The sequence below is a fragment of the Phoenix dactylifera genome, chromosome 5 (assembly GCF_009389715.1).
Source record: "Phoenix dactylifera cultivar Barhee BC4 chromosome 5, palm_55x_up_171113_PBpolish2nd_filt_p, whole genome shotgun sequence".
NCBI classification, from domain to species: Eukaryota; Viridiplantae; Streptophyta; class Magnoliopsida; order Arecales; family Arecaceae; genus Phoenix; species Phoenix dactylifera.
Window position 1 is genome coordinate 623,282 of NC_052396.1, and position 22,691 is coordinate 645,972.

General features: G+C 36.5%; 1 protein-coding gene and 1 long non-coding RNA gene across 5 annotated transcripts; both read left to right on the forward strand.

Moving 5' to 3' along the window:
- Nucleotides 1-638: 638 nt before the first annotated feature.
- LOC103720993 lies at nucleotides 639-3,914 on the forward strand. Of its 4 annotated transcripts, XR_001880210.3 has the most exons (5): nucleotides 639-1,797; nucleotides 1,933-1,959; nucleotides 2,584-2,666; nucleotides 3,039-3,156; nucleotides 3,544-3,914. It is a non-coding gene; the product is annotated as an uncharacterized LOC103720993 (long non-coding RNA). The 4 variants fall into 4 exon arrangements; XR_003388290.2 differs by having other exon boundaries at nucleotides 640-1,959; XR_001880209.3 differs by lacking the exon at nucleotides 2,584-2,666 and having other exon boundaries at nucleotides 643-1,797.
- Nucleotides 3,915-6,625: 2,711 nt separating this feature from the next.
- On the forward strand, nucleotides 6,626-22,335 carry LOC120110783 (D-xylose-proton symporter-like 2). Its single transcript, XM_039126367.1, has 15 exons — nucleotides 6,626-6,844; nucleotides 6,943-7,000; nucleotides 7,165-7,256; nucleotides 9,435-9,513; nucleotides 10,122-10,181; nucleotides 10,289-10,355; nucleotides 10,446-10,570; nucleotides 12,973-13,074; nucleotides 13,163-13,531; nucleotides 14,068-14,115; nucleotides 14,207-14,269; nucleotides 15,273-15,353; nucleotides 16,640-16,738; nucleotides 20,308-20,445; nucleotides 21,918-22,335. Exons 2-15 carry the CDS (start codon nucleotides 6,950-6,952, stop codon nucleotides 22,047-22,049), a joined length of 1,506 nt encoding a protein of 501 aa, XP_038982295.1. The 5' UTR covers nucleotides 6,626-6,844; nucleotides 6,943-6,949; the 3' UTR covers nucleotides 22,050-22,335.
- The last annotated feature ends 356 nt before the right edge of the window (nucleotides 22,336-22,691 follow it).

Below are 22,691 nucleotides of genomic sequence, written 5' to 3' on the forward strand. Positions count from 1 at the left end.
ATATTTTTTAAAAGAAATATTTTCACAAGAAGGAAAAAGGATATTTGCAGAAGAGTCTAGAAATTAGTTTTTGACTTCTAAACCTTTTAAGAAGGAATAAATTATATGAAAAAATAACTTAATATAAACATATTTTCTACGGTTATGTGATGAAACCATTTCAAGGAACGAGATCAAGCCATCGTGCAGTTCACAGACGTTTCTTGTTATTTTCCGGCTTCAGACAGGATCACAGCCATCCATCAAGGCATCAACACCCACCGCGCTTCACGTGCTTCACACGTTAGCAAGCGTTCTTTAAGCCGAACTAACTTATCATCATAAAGAGAAAAAAAAAAAAAACGAACTAACTTTTTTTTTTTGTGCTTAGGAAAAGAAAAGAGAGGGGTGAGAAAAATCTTATCCGCATAGCAACTGGTTTTCTCTGAAAAGTATTTGATGCAGGCAGAACATTTTTTTCTCATATTCTCTCCATTCATGACATGGCTTATTAACCTAGCAACTCTATCTCCATATGAATACGTCATACTAATATTATCTAAATAATAGCAAACTAAATAATAATTTTATTGGATAAATTAGGTGAAAAGCATTTAATTCATGCATTTAATGAGCGTCCATATATTTCGAACCTAGATCATTCTGACAAAATTAAAGCTTCGTGCCCACCGTGCTACCACCTCGGTGGCAAAACGACTCGTCGTTGGAGAGCCCAGCCGAAACTGGCGATTTATATGGGTAGAGGGGCTTCCTTCACACGCTCTCGGAGAAGGGAGGAGGCGAATGGCTTCGGTGGTCCGGGGCGTCTTCAAGGCGATCGGGGAGAAGGGCATCGGAAGTTTCGTCAAACAGCTTCGAGAAGAGGGCTATACGCGAGTCTCCTCCCCCTCTAATCATCATCGCAAATCCATAGTTGTTGAATTTTTAAGGAAAGAATAAGGACCTAAAAGTTTCATCTGGGCGTTGGCATGATTTTCTTATTTGTCGAATTTATTTTTTTGTAATCAACCTTTATTTGATGGATTTATTTCTCCTAGTGCGAAATCTCATTTTATTTCAGTGCGTGGCCGTTAATTTTCCCCTTCCACATCAATCTGGAGCCTGGGATTTTATTGATTTGTTGAATTTATCTAGGTTTCTCTTCAACTTGATCATTTTATTTCTGCACAAGAAAATGCCAGAATTGGAAGCACGTTAGTTCTCTAAAGGGGTTTGCATCGCCCCAGCTATTCCAGGAGATTTATATGTTCGGAAAGATGGAGGCCAAAGTTTGCTTGATGATTTCTTGTGCTTAAATGACCATGATCATCTTTATCAATTCGATTTTTTTACTAAAAAATTGTTCTTTTTGGTGTCATTTATGTTATTCGCTCGGAATTTTTGTAAAGGCAGGAGTTTGGGACATTGCATTGGACTCGTATGACTTAGAAATCTGTTTTTTGAATTTATTTCAAGATTAGGGCGTAACTCATGATGCAACAATTGATGTTTTAATTGATTTTCTAGAATTTATCATAGCCAAAATCTAAACATATTTTCCCTGAGTTGGTTTGGGTTAATGACTTGTAATTTTTCCTCTCACGACTGTACAGGATCCCTAGACCACCAAACAATTCATTCTCAGTGAACTGGCAAGATAATGTCATATGACGAATAAAAAAAATTATTTATGACAAACTTTCTATAATCATTTTTCTTGGACCTCATAGGTGCATTAGGCTTATTTTTGACACTTGTCAAAGAAAGGAGGCCCAACTGTGCCAGAGATCATAAATATTTTGTTCATTTACTTTCTAGGTACGTGCATTATGCTTAGTTGCCTTACATTGCAGTTTATTGACATTTATGTATAAGCATATAACAATTAACCTTGTCTTATTGTCTTTTTTTAATTACAAGTCTCTGATATTCCACATTTGTTGCTTTTTACAGGAAATGCCTTCTGGATGGGAATCTATTGTAAGTACCTTTATTATTATCATGGTATTCTATTATTAGGTTTATGCAACATATATGCAATTTCATGCTAAAGTAGTTGAATTTTGTCATAATCAATATGTTTTACTTCAGACTTATTTTGTGAATAACCATGTGAAAGAAAGCTGCTTTTTCCTGAACTTGCTATGTCAGCGTGTTGCCATTCTATATCATAGGAAGGCCATGATTCAATAAACAATACTATTTAATTATTTAACTTAAATGATTGTTTATAGATAGTCTTCACAAATGCTTCTTGGAATATCTGCCTATAGAAGTATGCATAGATTTTTTTCATATGAGGTATAAATTCTATATCCTAGAAATATCGTCAGTTCTATGCGTTTCTCACTTGATAAGGCCTGATAAAATGAGGTTGATGTTGTATAGTAGAAGATGTGCATATACGTTTATGACTTCTTTCTCATAGTTTTCTTGATTGTACTTGTAACAAATATTGTTCAAGTTGATAATTTTTCTTCCATTGATATTTTTTCGCAATATAATATGTATATAATGTGTGTATGTATGTACACACATCCTTACATATAAATCGAGCGGATTACGTTCTTACAATGACACTTTATCCATTTTATCTTTGGATAGTTTCGCAGCAGATAGGCTTCTCTAAATGACCTTTCTCCCTCTCAAGTCTACCACTTGGGACCAGTTAGTGGATAATATTGATGGTGGGTTACTCAAGTTATGTTATTCATCGAGTCATAGTGAAGATAACTGAATTTATTTAATTCGATTACTTGTTAATAAGATATTGTTTTGCACTTGCACATTAATTTATTCTTCAAAGGGTCTCAGAATTTTCCTTTATAGAAGGCATAAACTGAAAAATCATGCAGTCTTATATCTGACGTTACTTCTGCTTGACTGCCAACCATAATGCAACGGGAGGTCCATGAGTCTAGTTTGGAGGTCCATATTGCTGAGAACTTTCTGTATAAGCAGTCGAACTTGATTTTTTCTGAGAATATATTATTCATAGCATTCAACACTGAAAATCTTGTCTCAGAAATGATGAGAATATGAAATTGGTGAATGTGCAGGATGGCACAGATGGGTGGAGTATGCACAGATGGGCCGTTATAATGCATCCCAAGTGCCACCTGAGTGGCATGGTTGGCTACTTGGCTGCGCCACATCACTGACCATACGGTGGATGAAGTAAGTCGTCTGAGTCATATCCACTGATTCTATCAACTGAAATCCTAAATATGTTTATCATCCCAAAATTCAAAAACTTTTAGAATTTATTGCTGTTTATATGATTCAACTCTATGCTATTTAGGTTGTTAACTGGATATTATAACACAAGATATCATCTCTGTCAGAAGGCTAGCACAAATGTACAGATACATGCAGGCATTTGGAAATGTTGGTAGATAGGCTTTAATCTTTTAGTGTAATACAATTTAAAAAATCAAAATCATGTCCGCTTGCATCTCAAAATATGTAAGAAAAATTAGAAAAGGATCTTTTAGGCTAAAAATACACTGTAATAACTGTGATACAAAATGAATGCTGAGCAGCTTATATTATATTTCTTGGCAGCTTTTGATGCTGAAACCTAAAAGATATGGAGTAGAGCACAAAGAGGACTTCTCAGGAGAGGGAGATGAGTACATCTACCATTCCAAGGGTCATGCTCTCAAACCCGGACAGCCATGGCAACCCACCAGAAGCTGAAAAAATTCCTTTCCCTAGTAGGCTGAAGGCATGGAAAAAAAATTTAGTGCATTGCTTTTCTCGCTGTGTGATCATCCTCTAGCCATGTCTACCAGACATTTGAACCGAAATTTTAGTGCAGGCTGGATGATTTTGTGCTAATAAATGTAATGAACTTTTACCTTTTGAAACAGCAACTTGCGATTATTTTACTGCATATTTGGATTATGATTTTCTGCAACATTAAATAAGCTTTTCAGAATGATTTGGTTGCATTGCTCCTCCATGGCCATTGGTCTTGTGGATTGGTCAAATGGAGCCTTCATGACAGGGCCTATGAGGATAGCTGCAAGACTCTAGATTATGACAGGTATTGTAACATCAGAACTCCTTCCTCTCATGAGTCTTTCAATCCTTTGTTCCACAATTTACTCGGTGAGCTTTTCGAATGAAGCACATGATTATGTAACTTATTTTAGCCACATCATAGGATTTTTCATTCTGGCATTGTCCTCCATCTTATTTCTGCATTTTCTTAGATTTGTTAGGTTTTGCAGCATCATATATTGAATCTCATCTCTCTTGCATGTAATAAAAGAAAAATATTAAAAAAAAAAACAGAATGAATTCAATTTTGCTGCTGTAAAATTCTCCAAAAAGTAAATGTGACTGACGGATGCTTCAAAGCATCTATTAATTGTATCCTTTTTGGTGGAATTCAAGTTTTAAACCTTGGAAGAGAGCTGCTTTTGACATTGCAACAGTATGAGAAATAGTAAAGAGTGCACTGGGACACCCATTAAGGCAATGTCCTTATTTATCATTAGCGACGTAGTATGTTAATTTTGCAGTGCACTATTGGTGTTTCATGATGGGCAAGATCTCTAACAATTGGTCATTAATTTGTCAGGTAGTAGTTATTGGATTCACAAACATAATCTTGATTGAATAACTATAAAGTTTGATCTTCAAAAATGAATAGGCCCCTAATACCAGTCTTAACCACACATTTTTATAAAAGGTGCGATCTATCAGGACTCCATTTTAAAATCTCTAGGACGAACCAGTCGAGTTTTAAGCTTGCCTCCGGCTGTTCATCTCCTTTTTTTCTTTTTTTTTTTTTGTTAAAACAGGCATTTCATACATCACGGGTATGAATACATCCAATATAGTCAGAAAACAAAAAGTCTCGAAGTTCTCCGGGTTCATCTCCTTTCTACATGATATCACAAAATCATAAACCAAAATGTAAGGTTTGGCAGGTTGCATGGGATAAAACTCTGTGCAGGATTTGCATAGAAGTTTAGTATTGTCTGCTGTATTTTTATAATTCACTTGCTATCAATCGCTAAGGCGTTAAGGTTGTGGTGCAATCTGTGGCATATCTTGGAGCCTTGAGTGAAAAAGGAATTTTCATATGAGATGTCAGTAGGGCTGTTAACAAGCCGAGCCCGAGCCTGGGAGAGCTCGGCTCGGCTCGTTTCACAGAAGCTCGGGCTTGTGCTCGGTAACGAGCTCTGTATTGGGCTCGAGTTCGAGTTTGCTTGGCAAAACAAAGGCTCGAGTTTGAGCTCATAAAGCTCGTTTCAATTACGAGCTCCAGAACGAGTCCGAGCTCGGGCTCGTAATCGGGCTCGGGCTCGATAACATGCTATTTTTCTCTATGTGATCAGATTTTTATGAATTATGGTGCTGAAATAAGATTTTTCAGTGGGAGACTAGAGCTCGTTTGGGCTCGTGAGCTGCTCGGGCTCGGATGTAAACGAGCCTCATATTGGACTCGGGCTCGGGCTCGTTTGACTAAAGAGCCGAGCTTGAGTCGGGCTTTTACCGAGCCGAGCTCGAGCAGCTCGACTCATTAACAGCCCTAGATGTCAGGAGCCATCTAGAGTTGCAGTTAGGATAGGAGGTTGTAACGTAGAATGTTGTGCCAACCGGACATGTCTATAATATTTAAGGGAGAGACAGTGAATAATTTGATTTACTTGAAAGCTCAACATGCTGCATAACTATAGATAAATGTTAAAATAATTCCAAGACATGTGAGTGATGTTTTAGAAACAACCAACAAATGTGAGAGGTTTTGGAGACAAATAAGGCATATAGGGTGGGGGCAATCATGCAGGCGTGTGTTTAATCCCATATCGATTATACGTTGGATAGATTTTAGGTACTTATACATAATGAAGAAACTCAAATAATACCTTCTGATTAACTATTTTAGGTAAAGTCCTAAATTGTTACAAATGGGAGCAGAGTGGATCCGACTTATAACTAATGTGGACTAGTTGACAAAGCAATTTTCATTATAATATTTATAATGACTAGAGCCAAGTACATATGATGCACATATTTATAATATTCTCCCTCTATATAAACTATTTATTATTTTCAATTTTTAAAGAGGACTGGTGTAAGGTTTTAGAATCGGTTTATGAGATAACTTTTAAAATATTTACTATTATATTTAGTAGACTAGATAAATAGATATTATAATTTGGATGTTATTCCTTTTTTGCGGTTTTTTTTTTGTGAGATTAATCAGTCGTATCTTAGCCGCTACCGTTTCAAGCCACTAGGCGCGCAATCTCAGCCATCTATATCCTCTATCGGCGCCTGGAGATCCGTGTTTGCACTCCGGCAGAAGAACGACCTGATTCTTGTTAGGTTGCACTTGGACGCTTAGTTCCCCGTCACCATCTCGCTGGTCCTAAATTTCGATATCTAAAGAGACCCGACGAAATCGACAGCGTTGATAACCCATCCGACGTGCCCCCTCTATCTTCCGCACGCTGATCTTTTTTTGCGGGTCCCACCCCATTATCTTTCACACACATCGATTTTCCAACCTTCGAGAAAGGCCGTGGGGCTGCGGCCCAGAAGCATTAATGGTGTGGCTCGTCAGATGCCTTAAAACTTTAGAAGGCCACGTAACGCCGCGCGGCCCCGTTTCCTGTCCCAAAAAGTAACGGATAAAGCTGATTACTGATTCATGGGACACGCCGGGGGCCGCGTATGTTTAATTCTTGAAAGGCGATCATTTTAAATGGAGCGGTCCGATCAAACAACGCCGCGCTCATGCCAGCTTTCCTTTCCAATTCTCCACTCTCCGTCGTCCCTCTCGAGCTATTCGAACCCCACCAACCGTAGCTCCATCCAGAAGAAGTCGGAGTTCTTCTCTTTTGCCGTGAGTCGAATCCCTCGCCTTCTCCTCTTCCGTTCTCGATCGATCTATCCGTGCTAACATTTTTTTTTTCTTTCCTTTCTCCCTCCCTTCTGTTTCAGCCTTGAAATGGCATCGGCGACCTCAGATCCTGAGCTGCCTAGGGTTCATCGAAAAGACGTAAGGGTACCCTTTTGTCTTCTTGATTTTCTTGAATTCTTTCTGATTGGATTAGATTGTAGGATCTTTTATACTTTCTTGGGGTTTCAATTTTAGGTAATACTTAGTTTGGGTTTCACGTTTTTCCCTTTTCCCCCTTTTGTTTTCCTCAATGCATGGAATAGGTAACGGGGAGGGAAATAGACAGTGCAACGGAGCCTTTAATTAATAGTGATAGATCCTGTGAGAGCTATTCTGTACGTGCAGCAATTCTTCCGTGAGTATATCAAACTCTGTTGGTGATTACGGTTTGGCTTGATACAGTATTTCTTTTTATTGGTTCTTGGTTTGAGTTTTGATTACTTTAGCGCATCGTATGTGATGAGTACTTTGATTTAATTGAAAGGGAATCGCTCCTTGTACTTGGATCTTTATTCTTGCAAATGGAAACACATTTTTTTCTAATTCTTTGGAGTGCTTCGTTTCTGTTAGATAAGCTCTTGAGTGCTTCTTTGACCAGTAATTTTTGCTTGGGCTAAAGAAGTAACACTGTATCACTGAAGTGGAAAATTAGATAATTTGGTGCATTCTTGATAATATTGAGATGATTGAATATGATGCTCGCTTTTGTTAATGTTGCACTAATGTGCTGTCCGGCGTGTGATTTAATCCTTCATCTATTCTGTTCCTCGAGTGAAAAATTTAGTCATTATGCACTCTTCATCCATTTTTTGCATCAAAATTACCAGCTTGATAATACTAGCAGATAGTTTCTTTTGGATCCATGCATCAGGTGGTCTTTTGAAGCTCCACAAGAACAATAATTAATGCATTTTTCCTTTTTTATGTCTATTATTGCCATCTTAATGATACTAGGCTCTGTACAATCAATCTTGGGACCTCTATGGATCCCAATCTAAGGAAAGCTCCAGGAGGATTGAGAACACTTTTATGAGACTGTCAACTTGATGTTAGTTCTTTTATGAATGGCACCCTAAATTCTTGGTTTGGTAGGGGTTGGGTGGGGAATTTTATGACACTGTCATCTGCCTTCTGACTTTATGATGAAACATCTTCTTCCTTGATCTTAAGTATCAAATTTTTTCTATGTACTTACTCCAATTAGTGTTCCTGTTACCACTTATGAATTATATAACGTTGTCCACAGCAGCTTCTTGTAGCAAAAGTTCAACCCTTGGCAGGTCTGTCTAAACATGTTAGCATCTTTTCTTTTCTTTTCTTTCTTTCTTTTTATTTTTTGGTTAGGCTATGACTGTTTCCAGCTTTTATGTGTTTTTGGGGTCTGTTTTACATTAATACTACTATGCACATTAAACACCCCCTCTGTGGTGGAAAAATAGTCTACCGCTCTTAACTCCATTGAGCACAAAAGAGGGAAGAGCTCATGGTCATCATTCTTCATCAAATATTAGTTCAACCAAATATAGTATCAACCATGAAAGGAGATCTTTGTCGAATTGAATATGAGGGAAAGGGTTATCTTAATAAGTAAATTGATTATGAACACCCTTAGCAGGAGAGTTGTTTTTAACTTATATTTTCCACTTCACTTCCTCCTCTGACCATTCATGTACAACAATAATTATAACTACCTTGTATCAACTGTTTGGGGTTGCTCTCGAATTTCAGTCACTTGATTGTTCTAACACTTTCTAAAATAATTTCTGGATCGACTGAAGAGTTTCCTTTAAAACAACAAGCAAAGTTTTATCCAACTTATTCTACATTCTCATTTTTCCTGGAACGTGGTCTATTATTTGGTATACCAACGTAGTGTTGTCACATTGTTATATACTACAATAGAGGGGACATACAAGCCCATATCTTATGACAAATCATATCAAGTCTTACAGCCATGTGTCACCACATATAGGCATGCATCAGCTAAACTTTAATAAGTCCTGTATATTTTATAGGTTTTACTAGCTTTAATGGTTCTAAACTATTTTAGTGTCCGAGTTCTTATTTCTTATTGTTTTCTTCAATGAAAAACTCATGTCCTTTCTGGTAAAAGCTTTTTGCAATTCAATTCTTTTACAAGCTTATATTTCTCTATTCTCATAGAAAATTTGCTTCTTTTTATCTTCTCTTTCATAAAGGGATAATGCTTACTAATTGTAGATGAGAATATTCATCTTTTCTCTTGTTCCTTAAAGTCTCACTAATCTTGAGCTCTACCAAGGTCGTATCTTTATCAGGTGAGTGTGACATATGTTGGTTGATAGCTTTAGAATCAGAAATCCTTATGCAATAACATACAATGAAGGGGTGGGTTTTAATTTTCAAAATATCAATAAATTGCATTTTCATTTCTTGCCAGGGTTATTGACTTAGGACCAAATGATCAATTTATTGGTTCACTTAAAAATTTAGCATGCCATTCTTAAAATATCTCTTTCTTAATAATTTTATAAGTGACTTCTTGAATTTTTAGGTTTTTATTCCCAGCTTTAGGAGGAGCACTTTATGGTTATGACATTGGTGCTACATCTGGTGCTACAATTTCTGTGGAGGTATTGCTATGTCCTTGACATTTAAGTTTTATATTCATTAGAATGTAATAGAAAGTCAAATAGTGTGTTCTCTGGGCTTATTTAGGTAGTATTGGAATGAGAAGCTTTTTACTGGGTATGTCATGCGTCTTGTATATTGTAAATAATTTGCTTTCTATGCTGATTATTCCATATTACAGAACATACAAAGTTTACTAGAATTTTGTAATCAATATCTCTAACTGTTTATATCTAGTTAACTAGCAGTTCATATCTCACTTTTCAGCTGTACTGAGTTGCACTGTGGTCCTTGTTCAAAGTGCATTTGTCCTAACTCTTATCTTCAAATATTTTTTCCTTTCTTTTCCTGTCCTTTTTTTTTCTTTTCTTTTTGCTTTTTTGTTTTTTGAGAATGCTGGTGAGAGCTACACAAATTGTTTTTACAGAAACAATAGAAACATAACCAATGCCAGACGGTTGGGTAAAACCTCTGAAGCTTCTAACATGGAACTTCCTTTCAATGGAAGAGGGATGCAAGATCTAGTCTACATCTCTTTTTGCCAAACCTCATGTCATATTACTTGTTGTGGTTTTCAAAATCCTGGTATACTAAGAAACTCTTTCTGCAGTCATCCACGTTAAGCGGGACAACATGGTACGACTTATCCTCATTGGAAATCGGGCTTGTGGTGAGTTGCTATTATATTATATTACATTATCATAAGACTAGTTATACTTTCATTTAATTTTTTTAAAATTTTGTTATGTAATAGCCCCTTTGATGTGAACATTGCAGGTCAGTGGTTCACTCTATGGTGCCTTGATTGGTTCTGTTTTGGCATTTACCGTAGCTGATTTTTTAGGTTTGTCACCTCTGCTTCATATGCTTTTGATACTTTATTACCAATATTACTATATAGTGGAATCTAATAAACTGTTAAATTTTATTGAAGGGCGACGAAGGGAGTTAATTCTCTCTTCTGTTCTATATTTTGTTGGAGCTCTACTAACAGCGTTGGCTCCTGACTTCCCTGTTATGGTGGTTGGACGCTTTGTCTATGGTATAGGAATTGGATTGGTAATTGAGCTCATCATCCTTTAGCTTAGCTATTTATGTACGCATTTTTATCTTTTCTGAAGTAAATATTCAGGGATAATTCCAAGATGCTAATTAATTGTTGGAGTTACCTATCTTGGCTAATTGATTTCCTCCTAATTGATAGAATGTTTCCATCTGATGCTGTTAAAGATGTCTGTTATATACTATCAAAATGTACTAGCAAGTCTCCAGAAGGCATAACTTGACACGTGGACATTAGTTTATACGATTTATTATTACAAAGATCTATTTAAGATTTTGGTGCTAAATTGTAAAATAGAGGTTAGCAAGTAACCCGAGGCTTTAGGTATATTTTTTGGACAAACTTTATCCAGTTCTTATGTAATTTTGTCTCACCCAGTATTTGATAGTTTTATGTATATATGGTGTCGTTTCTGTATATCTAAGGTCTACATTAGAAGACTTTTATAGTTTGGTTTCTTGGAAATCTTAAGCTGTCATTGAAATACTTACTGGGACAGGCTTGTTTCCCTGTAATTTTGATTTATTATATGGTATCCATTTATACCATTTCTTCATTCTTCTTTTTTTCTTCTTTGATTTAGAATATAACTTATTGTTTTCCTTGTGCTGTTCGCTGGTCATGTTGCATCGGTTTGCATTTTTTTTCTTGTGCTTGTTTTTATGACTTTTTTCATTTATGCTGAATGGCTCTCCTTTCTCATGATTTTACCTCTGATGCATTGCTCCTGGCCATTTTCCCGTCCTTGGACCGTGGTCCTATTGCCACTCCCTGCATGCTTGTGTCTCTATCCTAATCTGATCCATTGCTATCTTTATTATCATGCATTTTGTTTGATACTTTTATTCTTTCTTGCAATCATTTCACCACTACCAGGGTCTTTTTTTTGAAAAATATAGGTTTACAGTGGGAGACAACCATGTTCTCTTCCCTGCTCAGCCTTCTTACTAGATGGAGATGAAGAATGCCTTGTTTTCATGGTGTTCTGTTTGAAGAGGCCCATATAGCCTCACTCTACCCTTGTCATGCAATTTATGGTCTCAAATAAAACTCTAACAGTAAATTGGAGGGCTGATGCTGGGCCCAGAGCAGTATGATAATATTTTTATCACCTGTGCTACTTATGGAGCATTAAAATTTTTGTCTTAATGTTAATTAGCGCCATCACTGCAACCACTACTCATTTGGAACATCTTCAACATCGGTTGTAGATGAAGAAACACAGACCCCTTCACTAAATTCAAGATCCAGCTTAGTAATGTCACTTGATGTCTGGCCTTTCTTTTCATGTGCGTATAGCAGGCTAAACATTGTATATTTTTGTGCATGCTGCTCACTGGTTCGCTATGTTCATTATGAAGCCTCATGTGCATACTCTGAAATTTTCATGGAATTGGTACTTACTCATGATTTTTTCCCCTTCCTACTGGAACTCTATGTATTTACTTGTGTTGATTGGATGGTGATATTGATAAATTATTTCTATGAAGGGAAAAAAATGATATGAAATCTTGCTTTTACATTACAACTGGGTGCTATATAATCGCTGATGGCTCATACCTTGTTCGGCTTTGTTGCACACACTTTGGTTTGGGCATCATCCTCATTGTCCTCATGCCTGTTAGTTGTTATAATTCTCGTGCCATCCATTTTACTTGAAGTAGTTTTTCTTAAAATAAAAGTGAGATTGATATCACTTATAGTGTCAAAGCACTTCTTGTTCCCATCCAACTGGTTAGACATTGTTGCAGATACTGATAAATTGTTACACTTTCAATTAATGCTCAGCAAACTCTAAATCTATTAGCTATAAGTTTTAAAAGGGTTGTTAGAGATGTTGGATATAGACAAAATGCTGATATGTAATGCTTTGTTTGATCTGCTGCTCCCATCAATTGATTCTTAATGCATCACTCCAATGGTTTGTTCCTCAAGACAAAATGCTCATGTGATTCACAGAACTTGAATAACTTGAAGTTGCTTTCTGACATAAGGTAACTAAGTCAGAGAACTTTAATGTCTAAGTACCATAACATATCGATTTTTTTTCAATGATGAACAAATGGCAATATCTAAACTTGGTACTTTTTTAAGCACTGGACTGCGCATGCATTATTTTCTTGATTTGTTTCCCCAGATGATATCAGGTATTTTTAAATGCAAATAGCAAATTAGCAATATCTATACCTGAAGCAGATATTGTCTTTAGTTCTTTCTTGAACACTGTTTATGCATCCATTATTTTGTGAATATACTGATAGCATTTGTTTATTATTTACTAATGCAAATTAGCAATATCAACAACTAAAGTAGATATTATCCTTACTTCTTTTTTTTGGAATGCTGTTCACACATCCATTATTTTGTGAATATACCAATAGCATTGGCCATTCTATAGGCTATGCATGCTGCTCCAATGTATATTGCGGAGACTGCTCCAAGTCAAATTCGAGGCATACTTATCTCCTTGAAGGAGTTCTTTATAGTTATTGGAATGCTTGTAAGTATAGAGATACCGGAGTCGTATTTTAGTTAAATTTTCAATCTATTGAACTAATGAATAGTTTTCATTATGGCCTTTTATGCAGTTTGGTTACATAGCTGGCAGCCTATTTGTTGATTTGGTAGCTGGATGGCGCTACATGTATGCTACTAGTGCCCCAGTATCTTTGATAATGGGAATTGGAATGTGGTGGCTGCCACCGTCACCTCGATGGCTGCTTTTATGTGCTATACAGGGCAAAAGAAACATGCCAGATGCTAAAGAATTTGCTGTTTGTTGTTTGTGTCAGCTGAGGGGTCAAGCTATTGATAGTTCAGCTTCAGAACAAGTTGATTCAATTCTGGATGAACTCTCTTATTCTGATCAAGAGAAACAAGTAACATTAAGTGAGATTTTTCAGGGAAAATGCCTGAAAGCCCTAATAATTGGTGCTGGACTGGTTTTCTTTCAGCAGGTCTTGTACAGTTCTTACATTTCTTAATTTGATATCAAATGTTCAAGTTGATCTGTCAATTCTACGTCTCCAATATTAAAAGTCATTTTGTGGGGGGTGGCAATTAGGTCCGGTTAGGTTGGATGCAGGTTAGGTTAGAAATTCATCAACCTGAACGCAACCTATTTATTCAACAAGTCAAAAATTCAGATCTAAATCTGACCTGATCTGCATAACCTGTTTATTAAAGAGGTCAAGTAAAGTTAAACAGGCTAAGTGTGATTTTAACGGATTAAATGGATTTAAATGAGTTAAATGGGTTTGGTTATGATCCGACCCAATTATTAAATGGATCAAAATGGGTTAAACAAGTTGAAGTTCAACCTGACCCATTTTATAAATTGGTCTAGATGGGTTGACCTGTTTATGACCCAAACCCATTTATGTCAAACCCGAACATGCTTAAATCAGGTTGTTTGCAGGTTAGGTTGATGGGTTAGGACATAAATTACCACCCCTATCAAGTTCTGATTGCCCACTATTTTCTTGCATATCAGGTCACAGGGCAACCAAGTGTCTTGTACTATGCTGCAACAATCCTTCAGGTATTCCCACCCTGTGCTAATTTTTCACTTGGGAATATTGTCATTCTGTAAACTTACAGGTTGTTCAAACTAATGCATTTTATGTTGGCAGAGTGCAGGGTTTTCTGCAGCATCTGATGCTACGCGCGTCTCAGTTCTTCTTGGTCTCCTGAAGGTAGATACCTCTTGGATAAGAAAAACTGAATAACTGCATATTGATCCCTTCACAAAACTTTACAGTGGCAACCTGGTATGCCTAGCATTTTTTTTTATTTAGCTTAAAGCACCTTGCTTGTGCATAGAATGTGTTGAGTAGTTGCTTGAATAATTATTAGATATGGTTTCACTCTGTTGCACAATTAACCAGCAAGTCGTAAAGCAATGGTTGCTATGCTGGAGCATTTTTGCTTTATCCTGGCTTGCCTTTCTCCTTATATATAGCAATATTTTCTTGTTGAAACTTGTAATATCTGTGAATTATCTTACTGGTTTAAATTTTGACATGGATAAACATGATATCTGAAAAAGTTAATTGTGCATTTGTGTTTTTGGTTAGTCACTAAATTTGGTTATACCGTACAATCAATTGTTTTGATGGCTTCTTGCATTTGACGCGAACTTAAAATATACTAGCTGTTGTCAGCACTTGCAGATTTTTTTCTAAGAGAACCTGATCACGAGTTAAATGTTTTTTTGGGGTATATTGGGGGCTTCAGAGGAGTCCGGCAAATGCGGGACTCCCAGTTTTTTAGACATTGAACATGAAGGAAAAATGAGGAGGTCACTTGGACTCCCTTCCCATGAGATAAGCACAGGGATTTGGAGGCTTCACTTTCGTGAGCCCTGACTTCACATGTCCAACCTTTTATATTTAATTGATGGCTTCATATTATTTGGTGTACTACAAGCCTGCATTAAAATTTCTTGGTTTAAATTTAGTCAAAACCAGTGATATTGGTTTATTGGCCTTTTAATTGTTTTTGTCAAACTGAAGGCCATCTTCTTCTTCTACTTACAGGTAGACTGTGTGTGAGTTTATTTTGTGAAAATTAAAATTTTCTTTTAGGATATTATTTGTGAAATTATCTCCGCAAGTTTTGATTTTTTCCAAACACAATTAATTTGTGCTTGGTCTCTATTTTATTGCCAGGTTCTAATAGTTCTTTTCGTTTTTGTAGCTAGTTATGACTGGGATTGCTGTTCTTGTGGTAGACAGAGTTGGCAGAAGGCCTTTACTGATCGGAGGTGTTAGTGGGATAGTAAGTTGCCTGGACTAACAGCTATATTATAGTTGTAATGAGTCTAAGTCGAGAAGGCCTCTCAAACTTCATTCATGTTTGAGGAATGAGGAAGAGATTCAGATTGAAGTGAAGTCTTGTATCCATATATTTAAAAAGAAAAAAAGAAAATAATTGAAAGTTTATAACTAACCAATGCCATAATGTGACAGATTAATGTAAATCCATCATGTCAATGGAAAGTTGATTTCGAAATATGCAACAACTGCCATGGCCATTTCATCAAGAGCAATTTTTATGCAAACCATTTGACTAATAAGATGCTTAAATCATCCTATGATCTGTGTAAATTGTGCATGCAATTATGTAGTTTCAGGCATGCAATTATGTAATCACAGTTAAGTATAAAGGACTGCTCTTCAATCAAGTGAACACTGTTTTCTATAAGTTCAAGATTTCAAGTGAAGTAATAGATCAGTGATATTTGCGACTTTTTTATATTCAGAGACAAACGATGCTTATTGTGGGTTTGTAAACTATATTAATAATACCTTGTTTAGAGTTGATTATCTACATGCACATAAATACTCACAAGTTCAGCATTTGTGAACAGTTTGGCTGATTATGTAAAGATTTGGAATTTGGGAAAAATGTGGAAAAATTGTTAAAAGCAAGGAAATGCTTTGGATAATTAAAGATGAAAGCAAATATGAGAGATGTGAGAACAATAAATAACCACAAAAACAACACCCCCAGCAACAACGTATAACACTTATAATTAATAAAATTTTCTTCAATTAATTGCGACTGGTTTGTAAATAAGTTGTAAAAATGATGAATAGATTAAGAATAAGTAACTATAAAAAAAATATCTTGATCAATTCCTTTATTGAGAATAATTTGAAGATATTTTTATTATACTTACATGCATGCACATATATACTAAGCTTTCATGTTTCACTATATTTGAATGAGTTGTTACACAACAGTACAAGTGGTCTGCATAAGGCTGAGACAAATCACCTGATGCATAGATCACTTTTGTGTTAGAGAACTTGGCATTTTTAATTGTTGACACATAGTGCCCACATGCGAATGAGGATCTGGAACTTTTGTAACACCATCTTGGTATCCTGTTCTGAGGTACTAAAACTTGTAATCTGTCCAAATGTCAGTAAGTGGGCTATGTCCTGTATTTGCTTGAATAAATCTCTAAAGAAAAGTGGAAATCTTATTATACTTTATGAGATGTCATTGGCTACACTATTTTTATCTGTTGTTAAAGATATAACCTTGCGATGCTGCAGGTAATCTCTTTGTTCTTACTATCTTCATATTACACCTTATTTAAGGATTCAGCATTCGTGGCCGTAATTGCATTGCTGCTATATGTTGGTTGCTATCAGGTATTTATTTGTGCCAATTTTATTGCCTGAAAATATGAAAACTTTTCTGATGGTCTACTTCATAAATGGGCTCATTGGCTGTAGCTATCTGTCTGGATATTCTTCTCCTCTATGTTAAATTTACTACATTCCTCAGCAAAAAGTCGTTTCTTGCTCATGAGATTCCTTTTACATAGTGCATTCTAAATTGATGATGTAACTTGAGGCATGCACCTTAAATAATAAATAATTTGTTATTGTTTAAAGAGATGTGGCAACTTAGTCTTGATATAACACTGTAGGATACTTTACAAGATATCTAGGATGCCTCCCTCTGAAAATGAAGGTGGATCGTGCACGTAGAAATTTCGACAAGAAAGAGCAACGGTCTTAGTGAATGTAACAGATTCAAAAGGTAGGGACGAGGGATGGCATATGAGAGACGTAAACTATGTAGAATGACTTGGTTAATGATGGCTTAGGTGTTAGAATTAAAGAATAGGAGTAGATGATGTTTAATGGGACATGACCATTAGGGAGAGGTTATGGCACTGAGTAGCGCCAAAGTGGCTAAGCTAAAGAGGAGGCATGAAATTATTATGCTTATAATACGGGATGTGCAAAGGAGACTCATATGATATTGGAAAGAGTAAATAGAGCATAATACCAGCCATAATAAAGCCACAGAGGACAATGAATACAATATGATAAGTCACTGTAAAGGTAACCAAGGTCGGAGGAATCAGTACCGGACCCATACCGGTTTTCCGGGCCCATACCGACACAGCGGAACAAACAGGGGAGAGGGAGAGGGAGAGTGAGAGGGGGGGGAGAGAGAGAGAGAGAGAGCAGGGGAGGGAGGGACGCCGGCGGAGGGCCGGCAGCGCCCGACGGAGTCCGACGGTTCGAAATAGGGGTCGACCGCTTAAGCAGGCCTACTTCCCCAGCGCCAGCCCCCTCGCAGCCTCCATTGGCTCTCCGCCGGCATCCTCTCCCTCGCCCTCCCTCCCCTGCTCGCTCTCTCTTTTCTTCTCCTTCTCCGGCTCCGGGAACGCGTTCCTTTTTTGGAGTCGGAACCATACCGGTAAGCCACGGGTACGGTTCAAAATGGGTGGAACCGCCTGGTTCGGGCCGGTTCCGCCGACGTTGAAGGTGACCCATCCTCTTAAGGGTCCATGGGGGGTTATTTGGATATTGAGTGAACCTCTAAAATGGTGACTTCTTCAGGTAAACCAAATGCTCAAAGTAGGTTCACTTTTAGTTGAATAATGAAGTTAACAAGCAATAAAGTAGAATAGTTAATCAGTTGGTAAAAACATAAATTAGCAAATAGGCTTGGAATGGCAATTGGAAGTTGTATTTGTGCAAAGCCATGTGCATATGGTGCTAAGAATCTGAAGCAAGGCAAGGCATATGGAAACGGTCTACCTCTGTCTTTAAGATTAAGAATTTTCTAATCTTGAAGAGTTTTGAGATGATCTATGGCAAGTTTGTTTTTGTAAGAATTGTCTAATCCTGAAACTATGTGGATTTTAGGGCAGCAGATGCAGAAAAAATGCATTATCCAATACCTGGTGAATGTATGATAAATAATCATATTGCAATGAAAGGCAAAATATGTAAGGCAAAATCCATTTTTCCACTTCTATTTTTTTTTTCTCTCATATATATTGTCGGCGATTACGAAAAACTAGATCGATATGCTTTTGAAAATTATGTTCTCCACACTATTTATCTCAATTAGTGTGTGCAGTCTGCAATTTTAGTGGAGATGCTTTTGACTATGACCTTAATAAATATGTTGGTTAAGTGCTCATCAAAAGCAATTGCTTTCTACACTCTAGCACAAAAAGGAAAAGGATGGCAGCATTAATGATGATAGATTCTTTACCAAAAATAAGATTAGATTGAATAATTTGGAAATGCTTCTAGAATCTTCTTAGGTTGTGTTTTGTCATCTGAATAGAAACATTTATTGCAAGATGAGGAGGCTACCTTATGCAAGATGAATTTAGCAAGGATATGAATGATGGTCTGTGAAATGTAATAAGTAGGAGACTTTTAAATGACTATGTCAGGAAAGCTTAACCAGAGCTCTAGAGGGTGATCAAGTGATCAAACATTCAATTTAGATGTTATCTTATGTGTTATTGAAGTACTCTTATGGAATATTTTGCTGCGATAATATATGCAATAGTGCATGATTTTTTTTCAATTCCAATCTTTATGTTCTCCGATCAATTTGTTTATTTTCTACATCCCAAAATATATGTCTGGTTATCTGTTTACTTAATCTATCAAAAAGTTCAAAATGTTCAGTACATTGAAGTATTGGTTTAGTCTGTCTTTCCCTTTCCTAACTTACAAAGTATTGTTCAGAGTAAAATAATAATAATAATAATAATAATAATAATAATAATAATAATAATAATAAAAGAAATAAGCAGTCGACCCATGAAAATCTTTGGTAAAACTTATATTATCAAATTTTATAACAATAATTATATAACTTCTATAAAGTTACTATACAGGACAAGGGACCCCTACAATACAAAAGGCAGCTTTTGTTAAACTATATAGAGGAGTGGTAGATGCACATACACGTGCACAAAGCACTGCACTTGCAAGCTCATGTTGCCACATCCCAAATTTAATGTATATATATTGTTTCATTTTAACACATTAATTGTAGGATGCACAGCAGCATGGGGCTGCAAGTGCACTGTTTTGTGCACATTTGCATGTCCATTTAGTACTTTTAAAAATATGTATCAACAAACAATAATAACTCTGTGCAGTTTTATTTAATCAAACAGAATTAACATCTTGGATTGATAATATACCACTTTATGGATCATGATCTACACATCTTAAGATGATTAGATTTAAATTCACTAGGTTTTGATGATCAAATCATAGTAAAATATATTATCATGCTATCATATCCATCCATTTAGGGACCACAAAAATACTTGAATTTTGGTTTCTAGGCATTGTTTATAGTTTAGATCATGTTCAATGATTTGGATCGTGAATTTGGATAGACTATTGTTGATTTTGAATCATTAACTACTTTTTTCAAGGAGTTAATGTAAAGTATGTAGTCCAACCATGCATATTTATATAGATCATGAATTTAGATCATGCATTATGCACCCATTTGCCACTTTGTTCTCAACTATTCCAGTTTGACCAAAATGGAAGTAGAAAAGCCATAGCACGCGCCCTGTGGTTTTGAAGTAGGACAAGACAACTTTAGCTAGGAGCCTCTTTTAGGTAGAGCAAGAGGAATTGGTTGAGCAATGGACCTACTCGCAACCAGCTGGCAAACCTACCTGCAAGAAGCATCTTTGAAAACAACAGTAGTTCCCCATGAAGGTGCACACACACACATCTGTATATACAGTGAAACTTGCTCTTCTGCAAAACCTTTAATAATGTTGATGATGTTTGTTGTATATCTGAGTACCATCAATACACAAAATGCTTGTTTGAATTAGAGGATGTGTGCATGCAAGCTACTGTCTCTGTATCCTTGCATGTCAGGAATTTTTAGGCATACAACTTTCTTATGAAGATTCATTCTGCAGTTGTCATTTGGTCCAATCGGTTGGCTGATGATTTCAGAGATTTTCCCTTTACGACTAAGAGGGCGTGGATTAAGTATAGCAGTGCTTGTAAACTTTGCTTCAAATGCATTGGTGACTTTTTCTTTCTCACCATTGGAGGTACTTATACTGCTAAACTGATTTTCCTTTCACTCTTTTATATGATGCATGACTTAGTAAATTTCTTGCTTAAGAAATATTCCAGGATTAATAATCTGTGTTTAGGATTGCATATTTAAAAAACGTTGATGCATGTGCACATGTATAATGTCATTGGGCTGGTAGAAATCAGTTGTACTGTATTCTCATCTGTCTATTAAATGGAGAACTAATGATTGTGCCCACTAACACTTGGTTGCATTCTAATCCGTTGACTGAGTTAGACTTGGACCAGCACTTCGTATGACCATGCCAAGCAAATTGTCAGGCACCAGTGAATTGTTGACAATGTTAGGTACTTAGAAAGGCCTTTTCTTTTTGAGGGGACTAGGAAGGCCTTTTCATACGTAAAAAGAGATGAAAGAAGCTCCAAAACAGATAAATAGAAAGGCATGTCTAAGTATAAAATTCCTTTTCATTACTTTAAGTACCTAATCAGAAACTTTTTGTGTGTACACTATGGCTGAGCTAAGACTTCAGGAGGGAGCATCATTGAATATACTGCATGTAGATAATGTGTTGTATATATGGGCATTACTTTGTGCATTTCTCACTTGTGCGGTGTAAGTTCAGTATGTTCAGAAAGATTAGCATGAAAAGGTCGCTTCTCAGAATAATACATCGGCACTTGTGTAATTATTTACTTGTGCAAAGTATTTTTTCTTCCCCTCTAATTAGCACATGTTTGTCTTTGTGGCATGAAAGTCCTAGTTACATTGTTGAGATAGCAGTCATCCAGTGTCGAGTTGGTGAATGCTGGGATGGTACTCGCACTTATGAACTGTCTTTCAGTAACAGTGAGCAACCAACCAAAGTTTTTGAAATCATCTGTCTCGATTGATTGATTAATTTGACCAACTTTAGCAGCCATCTTGATTGAATGTAGTGATTAACATGCCCGACTGCTCAATATGGCTGCCGCTTTTCTGACATTGCACTTGCTACAGAGCAATTGTTATATTCAAAAGGTTTGCTTAGATTTAGAAATATAATCTTGTTGTTACTGATTGACTAGTCTGACTAATTTTAGCAGTCATCTTGACTGAAGGCAGTTATCTAGATTCCATACTATTTAATCGCGGTGTCGCTCTTTGTGATGTCATTTTTACTGCATAGTAATTATATAGACTGCCTGCAGAGGATTACTTGCAGGCACCTGATATCTGCTGTCCGCCTTTTCTTAAAAGCAGATACTACTCCCCAGATGTGTTTGCTTTCTCCCACTTTTAGTTTGGGAGGTAGTGTGCTATACAGGTAGCTGTTATTGACTTGAGAGAAAAAAATGATCGACTCTATTGACTGCATAGATTGCTGTGCAGGAATTTTGATATGTCATAGTTAGCTGCGACGGCCAGATCTCTCTTTCTTTTTTTTCTTCTATCTGTAAGTCCTCATGTATCTGATGTCACTTGCTTTACCTTTTATTATGACAGGCTTTGGTAGGAACTGGTATCCTCTTTGCTGGTTTTGGGGTTATTGCAATAGCCTCTCTTGTGTTCATATTCTTTGTCGTACCAGAAACAAAAGGGCTCACTCTGGAGGACATTGAGACCAAGATCTTATAGAGATCTCTCATCCACGCCATGTTAATATTCTGCAACTGAGGGCTTTGGACGGACGGAATCCTATTTTGTCCTCTAAACAGTTAAATGTCTCTTTTGCAGGGTATCATATCCCCTTGCTGAGAACTTTTATTTAAAACAACTATGTGTTCAGGCTACTACTGTCTGTTAATCAACAATAACTTTAAGTATCATCAACGACAGCTTGGATGCATCTAATCAGTACAGTCACAAATTACATTTCTGTATCCATCGTATTGTCACAAATTACATCTAGATGTTTGAGTTACTTGTCTGAGTTGTCAACAAAGAATTCCTTGTGAGCAACAACAAATCGAATAATATTAGGAGAATGCAAATATTGTTTTTAGCAGGGAGTATGGTATCATTTAGCATTTTCTGAAGTATAATATGTTGGCTATTCGGTGGTGGTTATTGTTAGTTGTGCACACATGATTCTATTTTTCTGACAATTCTGTTGGGGCTTTGGGTCTAGCTCACCCATCGACCTTTGGTGTGACCGCCAGAACATTCGCCAGCTTAAAGGAATACGTATTGTAAGTGCTAAATACGCACATGGTGTGACCACCAGAACAGTTACCAGCTTTTAAAGGAACAAGTGCAAGAACAGACTTGTCCAAAGAT

Coding starts and splice junctions, on each gene's coding strand:
- LOC120110783 (XM_039126367.1), top strand. CDS start 6,950: ATGGCATCGGCGACCTCAGATCCTGAGCTGCCTAGGGTTCATCGAAAA. Junction 13,075..13,162: donor TTATAGTTATTGGAATGCTT/GTAAGTATAGAG, acceptor CCTTTTATGCAG/TTTGGTTACATAGCTGGCAG. Junction 13,532..14,067: donor GACTGGTTTTCTTTCAGCAG/GTCTTGTACAGT, acceptor CTTGCATATCAG/GTCACAGGGCAACCAAGTGT.